We start from the raw sequence: 16,767 nt of genomic DNA on the forward strand, positions 1-16,767 counted from the left end.
AAATACAGTTGGCAAACTTTGCATTGGCACTAATTTTACAATTCCTCAGTGTGATGCATAACAACAACCCTGTGTTAACCTAAACAAATATTTTAAAATTATTGAAAATTAAAAAAAATCAAATACATAATCTGCATTTAAATTAGTTTCTGTCCCATTGGATGAAGTATTTTGACAAATAGATCGCAATGGAAAGGCATGTTTCCAATTGCTTGGTTCAATAATAATGAGAAAACACAGGTACTCCAATTGAGGCCTGAAATAATGAAAAGCACTTGCCAAAACATTTGTAGAGTGCTGGCATTCTTACAAAACAAGTAAGGTTTTTTTGTTGTTGTTTTTTTTTTAACCCAACATACTACCCAGAATCCTGGAGTTATCATCTAACTTTTGCAGCAGGTGTTTGGATTCTAAATACGGTTCCTGTAAATCCCACTGCAGCTCTGCATTTTTGTCAGTGTGAATCAACTTAACATATACTATTAATCGAGAAGCGTGGGCGGCCTTTTTTTTTTTTTTTTAAACGCGTGTCGTGCTGAATGGAGATAATATTGTTCTAGCCCATCAGGTCTACAAAGCATTTCACTGCCCTGTATCTTTGTGGAACTAGTCCATCTTCTGGTTTGTCTTTTTAGAATTGCTAAAAGCCCCATGGATGGCAGCACCCTTTGTTTACCCTCGCCTCCTCCCCAGCTGCTGCTTTCTGTCCTGTAGCGCAGCTTATAAAGGGCACAGGGGGTCAAAACAGACCTAGGATTCTTCCTTTTCTTTTGACCAGGCTTCATGTCCATGCTAAGCAGCTTTTTCTACTTGTGTTCCACCAGCTACACTCTTTGTATAGACAAATCAGGACCAACACTTTTGACATTCAAAATGATCAAGATGGTGAATCATCTGTCCAGCAGTCACATAGATATCATTACTAATAATAAAGTGTCACTACAGTCTGCATACTCTATGTACAGTGTTTTGTTTTGATTTTTGTGTGTGTGTTTGCCTTTCGCTCTGTCAGTGTTTCCATTAGTATATGCTTCAAAATGACAATACATTGTGTTTCTTATCAACATATACTAAAGTAAAAATCTAGGTTTATTTGTTTTATGTAAAAAGGATAGGTATTTTTTGTCTACCTATATATTTGATCGAGAAAGCATTTAGTTTGATGTTTAGAGAGCAAAATACGTTAAATTTCCCCGAGTTATGCAAGCATAAAATTTACTGTTTTGAATTTTGATGTGTGTGTATGTGTATATGTAATATATATATGTGTGTGTGTGTGTATATATATATATATATATATATATATATATATATATATATATATATATATATATATATATATATATATATATAGTATGTGTTTTGATATTAGAGAGTGAGATTTAGAGATTAAATAAAAAAAATATATAAACATTTTAAATAGTTAGATTAGGTTGTATAGCTGCAGGGAGGGATATATATAATATTATTTGTCACCAGACTACTGAATTTAATAGGATTTAAAAAAATTTTTTAGATTAAATAAAACGAGAGAGAGAGAGAGAGAGAGAGAGAGAGAGAGAGAGAGAGAGAGAGAGAGAGAGAGAGAACACACTGAATTCTACTGTCTTTCTTTTTGTTTCTCAATTTTCTTTATCTACTATATTCACCAAACATACCCTTATTCAAAATATGGCCTATGGTTATTTTGAACATTTGAAGCTATAATTCATTTATGTTCGAGCTTAGTTTTCCAGTAGCAGTAAGACATTTAGATTATGGTACCTAAATATTAATGTTGCTGGATTCCAATCTCATATTGGGTTAATGTGAGTTTCTTTTTGCATGGTTTTGTTAATGTTTTTGTTTTGTTTTTTATTGTTTGCTGAAAGGCTTCTTAACTGTAAAATCTGGATTTGTCAATTTTGTTTCCACCAAACCTTGAATTGCATTTAGGGGCAAAATTGAAGCTTCTAAATTCATTTCTGTATAATTTGTGTAATTTGTCACTGTAACACTTCCTTCATAGGAGTTTCAGATGTGTAATACAACCATTTACAAACAGACAAGATTTACATGTAAATCAATAGGCAATAGGAGACTAGCCGAAAAATGCCTCCAAAGAAAAAAAAAGAAAAGTTTGTCCAGCTCTAGTTTTACACCATATTTTGTGTTTTTATTTCCCCCTTATCCCCCTCTCACCTTTCTTTTAATGTTAGCAGTGAACATCCACCAAAACAATAACTTCTGGAAAGTACTTGTATAACTTTGGGACTTTGTTTTTATCTTCCAGGGGAATTTGCCTAAATATTCGAATAACTCCCTAATGGTCCAAGCAATAAAGACAAATGTAACCGACTCAGATATACACCTGCTCTTCTTTGATGTGGAAGCACTAATTATTCAACTACTCACTGAAGAAGCCTCGAGGCCAAATACTACACTTATCTCTCCAGAGAGTTTGCAGAAAGCATCTGGCAATTCTGACAAAGGAAGCTCTTTTCTGGCTGGTAAACGAGCAGCGGTGCTTTTCCAACAGGTCAAAGAAACCATCAAAGAGAACATTAAAGAACATCTTCTTGACGATGACGATGACGATGAAGAAGCCATGAGACAGAAGAGGGATGAAAGTGACCCCGAATACCGTTCCAGCAAATCTAAACCATTAACACTCCTTGAGTACAACCTGACGATGGACACCGCAAAGCTTTTTATGTCTTGTCTTCACGCCTGGGGCTTGAATGCAGGACTAGATAAAGTTTGTCTTGAACGCCTTGGGATGCTTAAACCACACTGTCCAGTCTCTTTTGGCCTCCTCTCAAGAGGTGGCCACATGTCACTCATGCTTCCAGGGTTCAACCACTCCATTTACAAAGCACAAGATGAATATGAAGGTGTAGGAAGGAAAATGTCAATTAGTGAAGGACTTGGAAAGGGCACTTATGGAGTGTCACGTGCGGTCACTACACAGCATCTCCTATCACTTATATCTCTGGCAAATACATTGATGAGCATGACAAATGCCACGTTCATTGGAGATCACATGAAGAAAGCTCCACAGAGGTACCATTTTACATTCTCCTTTACCCCGACTCTTATAAGGGGACATGTGAAATAAATGATTAATGTCGGCCTAAAAACACTCTAATTAGCAATGAGTAAATACAAAATATTTGAAAACCTTTCAAAAATCACTAAACCCACTCATTTTTCCTTTCCAGTTCAAGAAACCATTTGCCAGAAATAGGCTTTGTGTAGTGCATATTTTTTAAGATTCCCTGAATATTATAAATCTAATGTACTTTAATTTTGCTATCAAAGCCAAATTATCTACACAGTTTCATTAAGATAGAGGAATTTATGTTATGTTTTATCGTAGTTCATTCTAGCTCAGACATCTTCTTGATTAGATGCAAGGTTTTACAATACTCCTCCGGTTGTCCACAAATCCAGTTTGCACTTTAATTGATAACTAACCCAGTTAATAGTTTCAGATAGCACAGTAATTTATCATATTCAATCTGCATGTATATTTATAAACATATAAAATGTATACATATATAATAATTTGGCATTATCAATGAATCAGCAATATCAATTTCATCCACATTTGGATTAACTGAGCCTTCGATCTAATAGCAATATAACCACTATGTAAGTATGTAGTGTTTAGACTCTCAGCTTAATATTCACAGTTTGTAAATCATCTGTTTATTTTTAAGGTCTCCTAGATCTGGATCCCCAGAAACTTTGAAAGGCAAACCTCCTTCCCAGAATTCCAGCAGTTCTATCCAGAGCCAGATCAAACAAGGTAAATTTATTATTATTATTATTATTATTATTATCTCTACACATCGGTTTTATCCAGCAATGATAATGGTAACGGTGATTCTGCATTTCCCCTTTCTAATTAGGGTTTATTTGAGTTAAATCACTAGGTCCACTGTTGACCCCACAAATTTTGTTGCACTACATCTTCTAGAATTTCAGACCGTTCTTCGAAATGTTCTAAAACAAAAGATAAAAAAATAGCGGTAGGTCCAAAGTTGGTATCCTTCTCATTGACTCTTGAACTTCCTTTATATTTATCTGGTTGACGCGCAGTGTATAGTGGCACACATATCTTTTGTCTTAATGTTCAATTCAAAGGAGGTATAATTGCATTTTTCAACAGAAATCTTTAAGCTTGAGGTTTTCTGTCTTTGTCAGTTATGTCACATTGAAAGTGTTAACTGCACTTTCCTGCACCAAAATGGATTCTTTGATTTATAGCAGGCGAATCCTTATGTAGCCAATTGCTTACTTTTGATTGATAATGAAATGAAAAAAATAATTTGAAAACCTTATTCAACAATATTACAATTTTTGGATAAAAGTTTAAAATTATTTTATATTATGAAAAATATATTAATTTTGTACTATTTTGACTTTTTTTAATGATTTTTTTAAAATATAAATTATAAATATTTGTTTTAATTTAAAATGTTAAATAATTTTACAAATGTATCCAATAATATTAATTCAGGGCCTAAGTGCTAGAAATTCTTATTTTATTATTTTCACTATATTTGTGCTTTTAGCAAAAACAATAGAACAATAACCATAGCCTTCTAGCACTACAACCACTTCAATAATTGGGAGGGGTTATAGCGCTTGAGGTGTCCCTTTAAATTGCTAATACCTTCACGTGAAAAGTATGAAAACAAATACTGATTAAGGAACGGTATTAAATAGTAGATCTAAGTCAGGAGAATCATATATGATACTTGGTATTAAATCAGTTCTATTTCCTATGACAATTGGTGAGAACAATGTTAGGGGCATTGATCATCTGTTTAACATTAAAATGCTAGTTAAATTATGCGCCATCATTTTGGTGGAAAGATCGAACAAATTGGAGCAGCCAACTTTCAATGATACTCGTGGATACAAAACTTCAATTCTCACAGGCCTTTATCGATTGCCCACATTGTGATTGCTTGTGAGGTGCAGATCTGACATTTAAAGAGATAAGAACTTGTAAGGGCCATTTTGATGGTTTTTGATGTGGATGTACTTCAGTCTAGCACTAGAAAGTGTAGTTCTCACATAGTGCTAAACATGTTATGCTTAAGGTCATGGCTTCTCGTGAGGACTGCATGACATCTAGTCGCAGGAACAAGTCACTTTTTGGGGATTTTTTCCTCTAACACTTTATGTTGATCTATTTGGAGGGCCAGTGTTGCGTTATCAAATCCTTTATATTCACAACTTCTGCAAAAAAGTAAGTTATTCATGCAAAAAAAAAAAAAAATGACAAAAGAGAAAAAAAGGTGTTTTGAGGACACTAGTCTAGAGAAACATGCTGTAATTTTTTTTCAGACAATGTATCCTACACCTGTTCTCTTTCCCACTGCCTTAAAGCTAATTGCAAAATGCTTTGCTCTCCTGCTTACCATGCAGTGTAATTGCACCTGGTGTGAAGAGGTGGACCTACATTATCTACATGAACAAAATGTGTGTCAAATAGAAAAGGAATGACAAATTAAACATTTGGAGCAGTTATGTAAATGTTGGAATTATACCTATGTTTTGACTTGTTAAATATATCTATAAACATGGATATTTTAAACCAGAAAATCCAAATGGGTTAATAAAAAAAAAATCTCTTTAATGCCACCAAAGAATCATTTTTATGTCTTATTTTCCTCCTTTTTTGTGCCCCTATGACTATATAAGTACATTATTTGCATTATTAATACTTTAAAAAAATCTTTAATGCCACCAAAGAATCATTTTTATGTCTTATTTTTCCCCTTTTTGTGCCCCTGTGACTGTATAAGTACATTATTTTCATCAGGGCCGGTGCAAGGATTTTTGCCGCCCTAGGCAAAAGTAAAGTTTGCCGCCCCCCCCCCCCCCCCATATGACATCACAATGCCCCATGTTAACTAACGCAAGTGCTGCAGTGCCGCCGTGTTTACATTAAAAGGCCTGCAGGGACAGGCTATAGACACCAGAACCACTACATTAAGCTGCAGTGGTTCTGGGGACTAAAGTGTCCCTTTAATGTGAGGTAAATTAGAGATTAGTGCCACGAATAATATACTAGATTGCCTACTTACAATCAGATGAGGATGGTGATGGGCTCTAGCTGCAGTCTGGCTCCTCTCGTCTAGTGTATAACAGGCTCTCTGGAGGCTGTTTGTGTTCTGGGAGAACGGAAAGCAGCTCCATTTTTTTTAAAGGCCCTTTACACAGCTCATGGTCTGGGCCCCAGGGTCCACCTTCATGTTCCACCAAATAGTTTGTTCACAGGAGTAGGGGATGTCCTGATATGTGTGTAAGGAATGCATTGTGTGAATCTGTGTTTGTATGTGTAAGGGCTGCAATGTGTGTTTCTGTGTATGTACGGGATGCAGTTTGTGCGTCTGTAAGGGGTGCATTGAGTGTGTGTAAGGAATGCATTGTGTGTTTCTGTGTGTGTAAGGGATGCATTGTATGTAAGGGTTGAATTGCTTGTGTGTGTGTGTCTGTGTGTGTAATGCATTGTGTGTTTTTCTGTGTGCAAGGGGTGCATTGTGTGTGTGTGATGGACGTCGATCTCTCCCTCCTCCCTTGTCACTCTCTTCTCCCCCTCTCCCTCCCTCGTCACTCTCTTCTCTCTCCCCCCCTTGTCCCTCTCTTCTCTCCCCCCCTTGTCCCTCTCTTCTCTCCCCCCCTTGTCCCTCTCTTCTCTCCCCCCCTTGTCCCTCTCTTCTCCCCCCCTTGTCCCTCTCTTCTCCACCCTCTTGTCCCTCTCTTCTCCACCCTCTTGTCCCTCTCTTCTCCCCCCTCCCTTGTCACTCTCTTCTCCCCTGCGTGTCCCTCTCTTCTCCCCCCTCCCTTGTCACTCTCTTCTCCCCTCCCCACTCTCATTCCCCCTCCTAACCCCGTCAATTCCACTCCCTGTCAATTACTTCCCCCCACCTTGTCAATTTATTTCCCCTCCCTTTCAATTTATTCCCCCACCCTGCCTGTCCATTTATTCCCCCACCCTCCCTGTCCATGTATCCCCCCCTCCCTGTCCACCCTTCCCCTCCCTCCCTGTCCACTTATCCCCCCCCTCCCTGTCCATTTATTCCCCCCCCTCCCTGTCCATTTATTCCCCCCTGTCCATTTATTCCCCCCCCTCCCTGTCCATTTATTCTCCCTGTCCATTTATTCCCCCCCTCCCTGTCCATTTATTCCCCCCCTCCCTGTCCATTTATTCTCCCTGTCCATTTATTCCCCCCCCCTCCCTGTCCATTTATGTCTCCCCCCTCCCTCTCCATTTATTTCTCCCCCCCTCCCTCTCCATTTATTTCTCCTCCCCCCCACTCTCTCCATTTATTTCTCCTCCCCCTCCCTCTCCATTTATTTCCCCCCCCCCTCTCCATTTATTTCTCCTCCCCCCCACTCTCTCTCCATTTATTTCCCCCCCCTCCCTCCCTCTCCATTTATTTCTCCTCCCCCCCACTCTCTCTCCATTTATTCCCCCCCCCCCCCCCCTCTCCATTTATTTCCCCCCCCCCCTCCCTCCCTCCCTCTCCATTTATTTCCCCCCTCTCCATTTATTTCCCCCCTCCCTCCCTCTCCATTTATTTCCCCCCTCCCTCCCTCTCCATTTATTTATCTCCCCTCCCTTTATTCCCCCCCCCCCTCCCTCCCTCTCCATTTATTTCTTTCCCCCCCCTTATTCCCCCCACCCTCCCCTACCTATGTTGTAGCGTGGCCGAGCTCTGTACTGTCCGCGGGTACAGGGAGCATTTGTTTCCTGTACCCGGCCGGACTAAAAGGAAGTGAACACTCAGTGTTCACTTCCTGTTAGTCCGTCCGGGTACAGGAGACAAATGCTCCCTGTACCGGCGGATCATACAGGGCTGGCCACGCTACAGTGAGGGAGTGACAGGAGGGAGCGCTGAGCGCTTCCCTCCTGTCAGCTCCTCTCTTCATGCTGCGCCCGGGCGGTGCGCCCTCATGGACGCACCAGCCCGGGCGAAGCTGCAGCTGCCTGAGGCTCTCTGCAGAGCGCTCGGGCGGCTGCAGCATTAGGGGGGCCGGCGCTCCTGGCGGCGCCCCTTCCTAAGGGGCGCCCTAGGCGACTGCCTAGTCCGCCTTAATGGTAGCGCCGGCCCTGATTTTCATTATTAATACTATAATTTAAAGATAAAAAATAATCTGTATTTTTAAAACACTGATTTTAGGTTCCTCTATTATTGTGTTTGCTTTGAGTCCCATACTGTATTCTCTTTTTAATTTGTTATTTTTTTCCTTAAGGTTTTATTAATTTTTATTCCTCATTTTAATTGCCAAACAAAGGGCAATTGGCCAGTGACACAATCTGCCTGTGTTATTGAGAAAATGGTGATATTTCTTTGTTAATGCAAACTACACAGCATACTAACTGCAGCTTTTGTTCATCCACATCATTTTCAAGTAATTCCCCTTCGACTCCCAAAAAGGCATTCAGATCTAATTGTGTTTGTGTTATAAGAGGCTGAATGCAAATTACACTCTTGGTTCCTGCTAAACACCGGATAAAAGGAGTTTGGCCACCCTGCCCCCTTACACGTGCCTCAGTGACATTATGATACATTTGCATTGAATTATGAAACAGTTTTCATGCAGATGTCCTAGGGCAACAAAGGGACTTAACTGCGTGAAAAGCAAACATACGCTTTATAAAACATTGTTTAACTTGTGCAGGAACCCAAGTGTATTGTGGTTCTGCTGGAGAAGGATTAATTTGAAGCTGCTTGTGCATGACATATGGTAATTTCTCTATAGGAAGGAAGTGTCAGACGATGACCTCTAAATCTTAACATTGACCTCCAGTAATACAATGTGTTTGCCATAAAGGCCCCAGTTTCTTTTCATATGCTAAACCAGCTAGCCCTCATTCTAGTATTGCCCTCCCTGCCGTGGAGCTCTCTGTCAGGGACATACCACCACTTGAAGCAGAATGCATGGAGTATAGGACGTACAACTCCAATGACTATCCTAGATCCTCTGTACAACACAGAGAAAATTAAACCGTCTTTTAGATACTTTCCACCCCTTACGGCATGCTCACAAACCAGCAAACCGGTTCTTTCACTGGCAAATATTCTACAGAGGAAATTCTACAGAAAAATAAAGCAATTTGTTTTTATAATACAAGAAGGTAATAATAATTTTAAATCACATTTTTATTACACAGTATGGGTCACATAGTGCTACAAAAAGGAAATAGGTACAGGAAGATAAATCCAAAATATTTCGGGCACAAGTGCTTGCATTTTACTTATTACAGAATCCATGTCTATGAGTTTGAACATGGATTACGGGTCACAGTTTAAATGAATGTCGGTTCTATGAAACTGTGGCATGGAGGTGGACCCACATGGTTTATAATTTATTTATGGCTATAAATCATTTACAAGATGGCATCCAAGCTCTCAATGATCTTCCTATATTTTTCTAGTTGAGAACCCTGTCTCTTGCATATTATCAAAGTCACAGCTCTATAGACTGTTTTAATTTGTGCCATGAGTGAGAAATGTGGCAGAGGAGAGCCTGATGTGATGAATTAGGAGTGTGATGGAGCAGTTTAAGTATAAATGTATGGGGAGCAAAAAGGGAAAAAATAATCTTTCACCCTCGTAATAAAGTCATGGGTCATTTTCCAAAACTGTTGCATATTGTCACATTACCACAATATTAGCGACAAAATGTCTTTACAATGGGGTCAGTGCCAAGATATGGGAGAAATCAAATCAAAGGTACATTAGAATAATATGTTTATCTAATTTGATGTGGCTAGCTCACCTTGTTGTTTTATGTAGGACATTAAGTGAAAGTCTTCACTTTTTCACAGTTTGAGGGCCACTTAAAGCGGCACTGTCATCCAGAACTTACCTTTCCTCAATCTCTTCCTCTTCTCCCCCTCTCTCAGGATCTGTTCTTCGTTTCTTCCTGTCTTCTTTAGTTTTCTTTAAAATCATAAGACAAAGTCGGGACTCTTTGCCTTATGGAGGTTTCCTCCGCTTGACCAGCTCTGACCAGCAGAGGAGCAAAGTGTGCTTCATTTCCGCTGGTCAGAGCAATTTTCCCACAATTCTCACCTTTCCACTGTGTTCCCACCATGCTTCCTGTCATTTTAGACAAAACTGCCAAATTGCGTTCTAACTGAATGAGAACAGTATGTTCATTTCTTTAAGAACACAATTCGGGACTTTGTTCATATCGGAATTTCATTCTAATGAATGAAACTCCGATCCTATTCATTGCCGCGGCTGCATCTTGCAGCCGCTTAGTAGATAACTTAGTAGATAACTCCCTAATTCCCTTGGTATCAGGGGGTTATCTACTAAAAGGCTGAAAGACCTAAACTGGTCTTTCAGCCACATTTACTAATACTAAGTAAAATTAGTAAATAATATGCCCCTACTCGCTCTAGCGCGAGTAGGGGCATGTCTAGGAAGTAAAAAAAAACAAAACCAAAACAAAAAAAACCTAATAACCTGTGGTCCCCCCTGCCCCCACCCCTGCACGGTTGGAGGGGGTCCTAAATAAAGATGGGGGTGACCTACTGTCCTCCCCCCGGCCCCCACCCCTGAGCGGTGGGTGGAGGCCCTAAATAAACAATAAGGACCTACTGTCCTCCCCCCTGTGCTCCCCCCCTGGCCCCCACCCCTGAGCAGTGGGTGGTGGACCTACCGTCCTCCCCCCCGGCCCCACCCCTGAGCGGTGGGTGGGGGCCCCAAATAAGGATAAGGGGGGGACACCTACTGTCCCCCCCCAGTCCCCACCCCTAAACGGCAGGTGGGGGCCCTAAATGAAAATCCCCCCCCCAATCAAGGTGACTAGGGGTCCCAACCATTCCACCCCAGACCCAAATCAAACTATCCCCTACCTACCCCCCTCACCCTAAAAATAGTGAGAGGGGAATAAAATAACTAACCTGTAAAGAAAAATTAAACTTACCATTTGACGTCTTCTTTTTTCTAAAATCTTCATTTTTCAGCCCCCAAAAAAGGCCAAATAAAAAGCCATCATACCCGTCGAACTTAAAATAAATTTAAAAAAACGAGCGCAAAAAAAAAAATCCAGATGAAAAATAAAAAATCAGACGCTAAAAAACCATAATCCATCTTCACCCTTTGAGGGCACGCCACATACTGAGCTCCGCAGGGCGGGTAAAGGCTTATAAAGCCTTGCCCCGCCCTGCAATTAGGCTTATAACACTCTGATTGGTTGGTTTAAACCAATCAGAGTGCTCTGTGTCATTTTACACAGCGTGGGAAAATTCCAAAGAACTTTCCCACGCTGTGTAAAATGACAAAGAGCACTCTGATTGGCTTAAACCCACCAATCAGAGTGTTCTTAGCCTAATTGCAGGGTGGGGCAGGGCTTTATTCCCCCGCCCTGCGGAGCTCAGTCTGTGCGGAGCCCTCCATGGGTGAAGATGGATTCTTTTTTTGCGCTCGGGTTTTTTCTTTTTCGTCAGGTTTTTTTTTTTTTTTCTGCGCTCGGGTATTTTATTTTATGTTCGGGTATGATGGTTTTTTATTTGGCCTTTTTTTGGGCTGATAAATGAAGATTTTATAAAAAAGAAGATGTCGAATGGTAAGTTTAATTACACTTTACAGGTTAGTTATTTTATTCCCCCCTCACTATTTTTTAGGGTGATGGGGGGTAGGTAGGGGACTTTTTATTTGGGTGGGGGGGTGGGTGACTAGGGGCTTGGGGACCCCTAGTCACCTTTGATGGGGGGAGGGGGGGGATTTGACTTAGGGCCCCCACCCGCCGCCCAAGGGTGGGGTGGGGGGGGCGGGAGGACAGTAGGTTCCCCCCCATTATCATTATGGCCCCAATCCGCCGCCCAGGGGTGGGTGCTCGGGGGGAGGACAGTAGGTTCCCCCCTCATTATCACTATGGCTGCCGGCCAGGGGTGGGGGCCGGAGAGGGGGTGGACAGTAGGTCCCCCCTCATTATCATTATGGCCCCCACCCGCCGCCCAGGGGTGGGGGCCAGGCGGGGGGAGGACAGTAGGTCCCCCCACCCCTCATTATCTTCATGGCCCCACCCGCCGCTCAGGGGTGGGGGCCGGGGGGAGGACAATAGGTCTGCCCCCCCTTATTGTAATTTATGGCCCCCACACATTGCGCAGGGGTGGGGGCCAGATAGTAGGTTTTTTTTCTACAGTGAGCAGCCACAGGCGGTATAGCGAGTAGGGGCATTCGGGAGATTTTAATCTCCCTTATGCTATTATGGGGGTCATATTGACCCCCATAGAGTGAGAGGGGGTCCTTAGGGGGCTTATGAAGTGGCGAGGAGCACTGCTCCCTGCCGCTTCTATCTTTACATATTACAAGTAGGGAGATGCGAGCCAGTAGCTCCCTCCTTGTAATAAACTGAACGAACAAACTTTTGTAATAAACTGAACGAACAACTTTTTCTGTGTTAGTTTGTTCGTCTGATTTTTCTATTCATTCATTCGTCTGTCTGATGAATGAATAGATGAAATTCCCGTTCGCATGTCCAGGTGTTTCACTGGGCATGTGCGGGAATCTCAGTGCTATCTAGTGTGGGCAGATGACGTGTCCCACAGGGACTTCATCTATCCACACAAAGATGGTGGCTCCCTGAATATAGATGGGGGCAGAAAATAAAGATAAAAAAATAGGTAATATGGGGGGCTTAGGGGCATTTGGGGGTGACTAAGGGGTCAATTGGATGTAGTGGAGGCGGGAGGGGGGTTAAAAAAAGCCAAAAACGGGATTTGGCATGACAGTGCCGCTTTAAGTTATTTACCCATTTGTGCAAAAAGAAAACTTGGAGACCAGATGGAGCATGTGGGCCCAGGACAGAGACCTAGCACTTGTCCTCTCTTGGTTACATAGTTTCCACAAGGATTTGAGGGTGGATGAATCATCATAACAAGAAGCATATATCTTGCATACAGTAAATAAAAGGATATTTCATGACAGCCCATGAAATGATTTTAGTCTGGTGGAGATATTCTTAGATATATTAAGATAATCCTGTGTATGTATGTATGTATGTATGTATGTATGTATGTATGTATATACATATATATATATATATATATATATATATATATATATATATATATATATATATATATATATATATATATATATATATATATATATATATATATATATATAGTGTTCGATGAGGTTATAACCATATTAGCAATCCGAGTTTGGTTGTCAGCAGCATGGGACACGTTTTTGTGTGGAGATGGTTTGGAATCCAGAATAGGAAAGGTAGGTGTTCCGCACCGCACTCTCTTGAAGGACCCATTGCTTTAAGTAGGATATACGTTGAAGTGTGAGAGTTCAAATCAGTAGTAAAATGTAATATTAGGCACTCCTAAGCCTCATTGTCTTTGGGAGGCTTGACGTGTGGAAAGAGAAGTTTTAGCCCTCTTTCCAAGCCAAATGAACATGGCTAAATCAGATTGGAAATATATTTGAGATAATTACAATCAATTTTCAGAGCAGGTATGACCGCTTAGGAAAGACCATCATTTTATTAATTACTAAATAAGGATTTTTTTTTTTGCCCAAGTATGATATTATAAAGAACACATATATTAAACAAATAATTAAAGAAACAGTTCTAGCACCAAAACCCGATGGGAAGCATTGGATTGGCAGACCATTGTCGTGTATGCACCATTGGTCCAATACTTCTTTCTGAATGCATCTGATTGATTAATATATTTATTTTTATCATTAGTGTTCTTTAACCCCTTAAGGACCAAACTTCTGGAATAAAAGGGAATCATGACGTGTCACACACGTCGTGTGTCCTTAAGGGGTTAAAGTATTTTAGCGTGAGATTAGATTAACATGTTTAGATAACTTGCCTAACTGAGGTTGGGGCGGCCAATACTAAATTATTAATGAGCATATTTAGTAGCTCAGCTTGTCGACCGGCTATTGTATGTAAGTCACTACTTCTTGCAAATGCTTTTTGCCTTCTTTCTTAGTGTAAGTTCTTGGTTAGCTTAACACTGATAGAAAACATTGCAAGTGTAATTTTTATAACTTTAACCAGATAAATTTCAGTTTAGCACCCACTACATCACTTCTTATGCAGATGGAAAAAAAAAACATATATGTGGTCCATGTGACCCTAGTGTTAACCCTAAGAGAGCTACACAGATCTCACCCCCAACCAACACATGAGTGAGATACCAAAAAAAATAAAAATATTCAAAGCTTGGTCCCTCTAATCATAGATGTTATGGTAGAAAATTGACATTTATTTTTTTATTTTGCTTACAAAACCACTGGGCCATCTATTGAATAGGTTATGGCTTTGTGTATTCTATTATTTGATAATCTGTGATTTATTTTTCTACCCTTTTTTGATGACACTGTTTCTCTGCACTAACTAGTGAATGACAATTGGTAAATATGCAGAGTAATATTGGAAGTAAATTGACCCATTGTAGGTAAATAGAAATTGGTGTATGTGAATATAATGAATTGCCTTGCAACCCTAGTTTACTCCACCACCTCCCTCCTCCCCCCACCCGCAAGGTAACAAATCTATTTAGGGTGCAGTGGCCAAGGGGTGTAATGAAAGGTAGACCTGACTTCTGCCGTTTTCTTCATGCAATTAGTGCCCTGTCCGTGCTCTTGGTCTTTATGTGTAACATATAATATTTTATTTGATATTGTTTTTTTTAGCTTGCCTTCAAAATGTTATAACATTGCCTTCGTAATGTTAAATTGTGTTATCTTGAGCTGTTTAACAAAATTTTTATTATTGTGTTTGCACAGAATTTTGCAAGATATAGTGTAACTAAAGAGGTTTTCAACAAAATGTGCCGAAAGCTACCCCAAAGTATGCCACAAAAGGTGGAATGCAGTCCTTAACCCCTTAAGGACACATGACATGTGTGACACGTCATGACTCCCTTTTATTCCAGAAGTTTGGTCCTTAAGGGGTTAAACTTTTTTTTTTTTATATATATATAATTTTTTTTTAATATAAGTTTTGGCATTAAAACTGGGATTCCGATTTGGAGTCCACAATTCAAACTAATACATTTTTTTTTAGCTTACGGTCATATATGCTCTGTAGGAAGTCTCCAAGTAAGAGTTTCCTTTAATAAATATATGTATATTAGTTAGAGATGATTATAAACCTTCATATTTTAATTGAAAATCTAAACGATGCATCCTCAGGACAGAAATGGTTTTAAAATATATTGTAAAGCGCTACGTAATCTGTTGGCGCTATATAAATGGAAATAATAATAATAATAAAGGGAAGTCCTAATTGTGAGAATAATTGCTTTAAAAAATATGCAAGCAGTCAAAAGTAGTGAGGTCTGTCCGTTTCCAAAAAGTGCTAATTATGCCTTGCCACCTTAGCTGCATTACCCAGAGTTCATATCTCCTAAGTATCCTGATTCTCCAAGGGCATTTCCAGTGGGGGACCCATGTCACGCCAGTCTGCTTTACCTCTCTGTGATCCTGGTTCATCAGGGAGCCAGTACAGAAATTGAGGTGTTTTTTATTTTTTTTTTATTTGCACATAGTTGTTCACTGATTCACCATGTGTGTGTCCACCCTGTATCTCGATAATTAAGACAAGAAAACAGTTCACATCAGCTAGTTGGAAAGGTTAGCAATTTGGATCTGTTTTCACCTAAGCAAAACATTTATACCCAGCACTTTATCACGTACTGTGTCACGGATGCAGCCAGGGCAAAAAGAAATAAAAGATGAAGCAGATCATTGAAGGCTCCTTTTTTGCTTTCTACTTCGCCATGCATCTTTATTGTTCTGTTTGTTAGTGCTGCATTTCTTATAGCTGCCTGAGTCTCCATTCTTTGTTTGACCAATCTGTTTGTGTTCAGTTTGTTTCTGTAGTTAGCACTGCTGTGTTTTAACGGAGAGTACCACTGTACCTCATTTTCTTCTGTCTTTTTTTTTTTTTCCTCTTGTCTCCTATGCAAGCTGTTGCTCCTGATGCTTCTGCTAGCACTGAAGCCGACCACGGCTCTGATCGCACTTTACATTCCTGTTTTTCAGTCAATGAAGGTATTCTTTCTCTGTCTCTCTCTATATGCTGCTTTCCTTGGTTTCCTTAACTGCTTGTATCTTTCTTTTCATCTGTGTGCTTTGTTCTATGACTTCTATGAGGTCCACAATGTTTCCCCTTTGCACTGTTCATTTCTTGGAGTCACGGGTTTGGAATCACTGTTTTACAAGGAACCAGTAAATATTTAGGAGGTGTGTTAGTGGTGTACTCTTAATACTATATACACTACAGCTTTTTAGGCACATTAACCCCTTAAGGACCAAACTTCTGGAATAAAATGGAATCATGACGTGTCACACACGTCATGTGTCCTTAAGGGGTTAAACTTTCCCAGCAACAAAATCCCAGACCCTCTGCTGCCACTCCATTTCATATCTACCTAATCCACTCAACGTCGTTCAACGTGGCACAATATGGGCTCACAAGCTGGGCTAGGTTATTTTAAGCTGTATTGGTGTGTTGAATGTTCCTTCAAAGGTGTCCAGTAATCCACAGAAGTGCATAGGGAATGTCTTTATCAGGTAAGTTATACAATTCAATATGTTCCACCACTGTCTGCCTGTGGGCTGCACATGTACAGAACACTCAATGTTGAAATTGACCTTTATTTTTTGTAAAAAATGTTTTATATAGGTAATGCATTAAAATAGCAAAAATGTGTTTTCCATATCGCCTTACATCACTAAACCTTCTATGCCTACCAACCCACCTCCGGCA

At 40.2% G+C, this 16,767-nt stretch overlaps 1 protein-coding gene across 4 annotated transcripts in view; it reads left to right on the forward strand.

Moving 5' to 3' along the window:
* The window catches only part of WDR7 (WD repeat domain 7), a 344,145-nt gene that overhangs the window by 95,254 nt on the left and 232,124 nt on the right, over positions 1-16,767 (forward strand). For 2 of the 4 annotated variants that reach the window (XM_063453929.1, XM_063453931.1), the window contains 3 exons: positions 2,273-3,042; positions 3,702-3,790; positions 15,966-16,049. In XM_063453929.1, the coding sequence (XP_063309999.1) occupies positions 2,273-3,042; positions 3,702-3,790; positions 15,966-16,049 (943 nt within the window). The remainder of the gene's footprint in view (positions 1-2,272; positions 3,043-3,701; positions 3,791-15,965; positions 16,050-16,767) is intronic. The other 2 variants (XM_063453930.1, XM_063453932.1) reach the window with 1 other exon arrangement.

Source organism: Pelobates fuscus, chromosome 5 (assembly GCF_036172605.1).
Source record: "Pelobates fuscus isolate aPelFus1 chromosome 5, aPelFus1.pri, whole genome shotgun sequence".
Taxonomy (NCBI): Eukaryota; Metazoa; Chordata; class Amphibia; order Anura; family Pelobatidae; genus Pelobates; species Pelobates fuscus.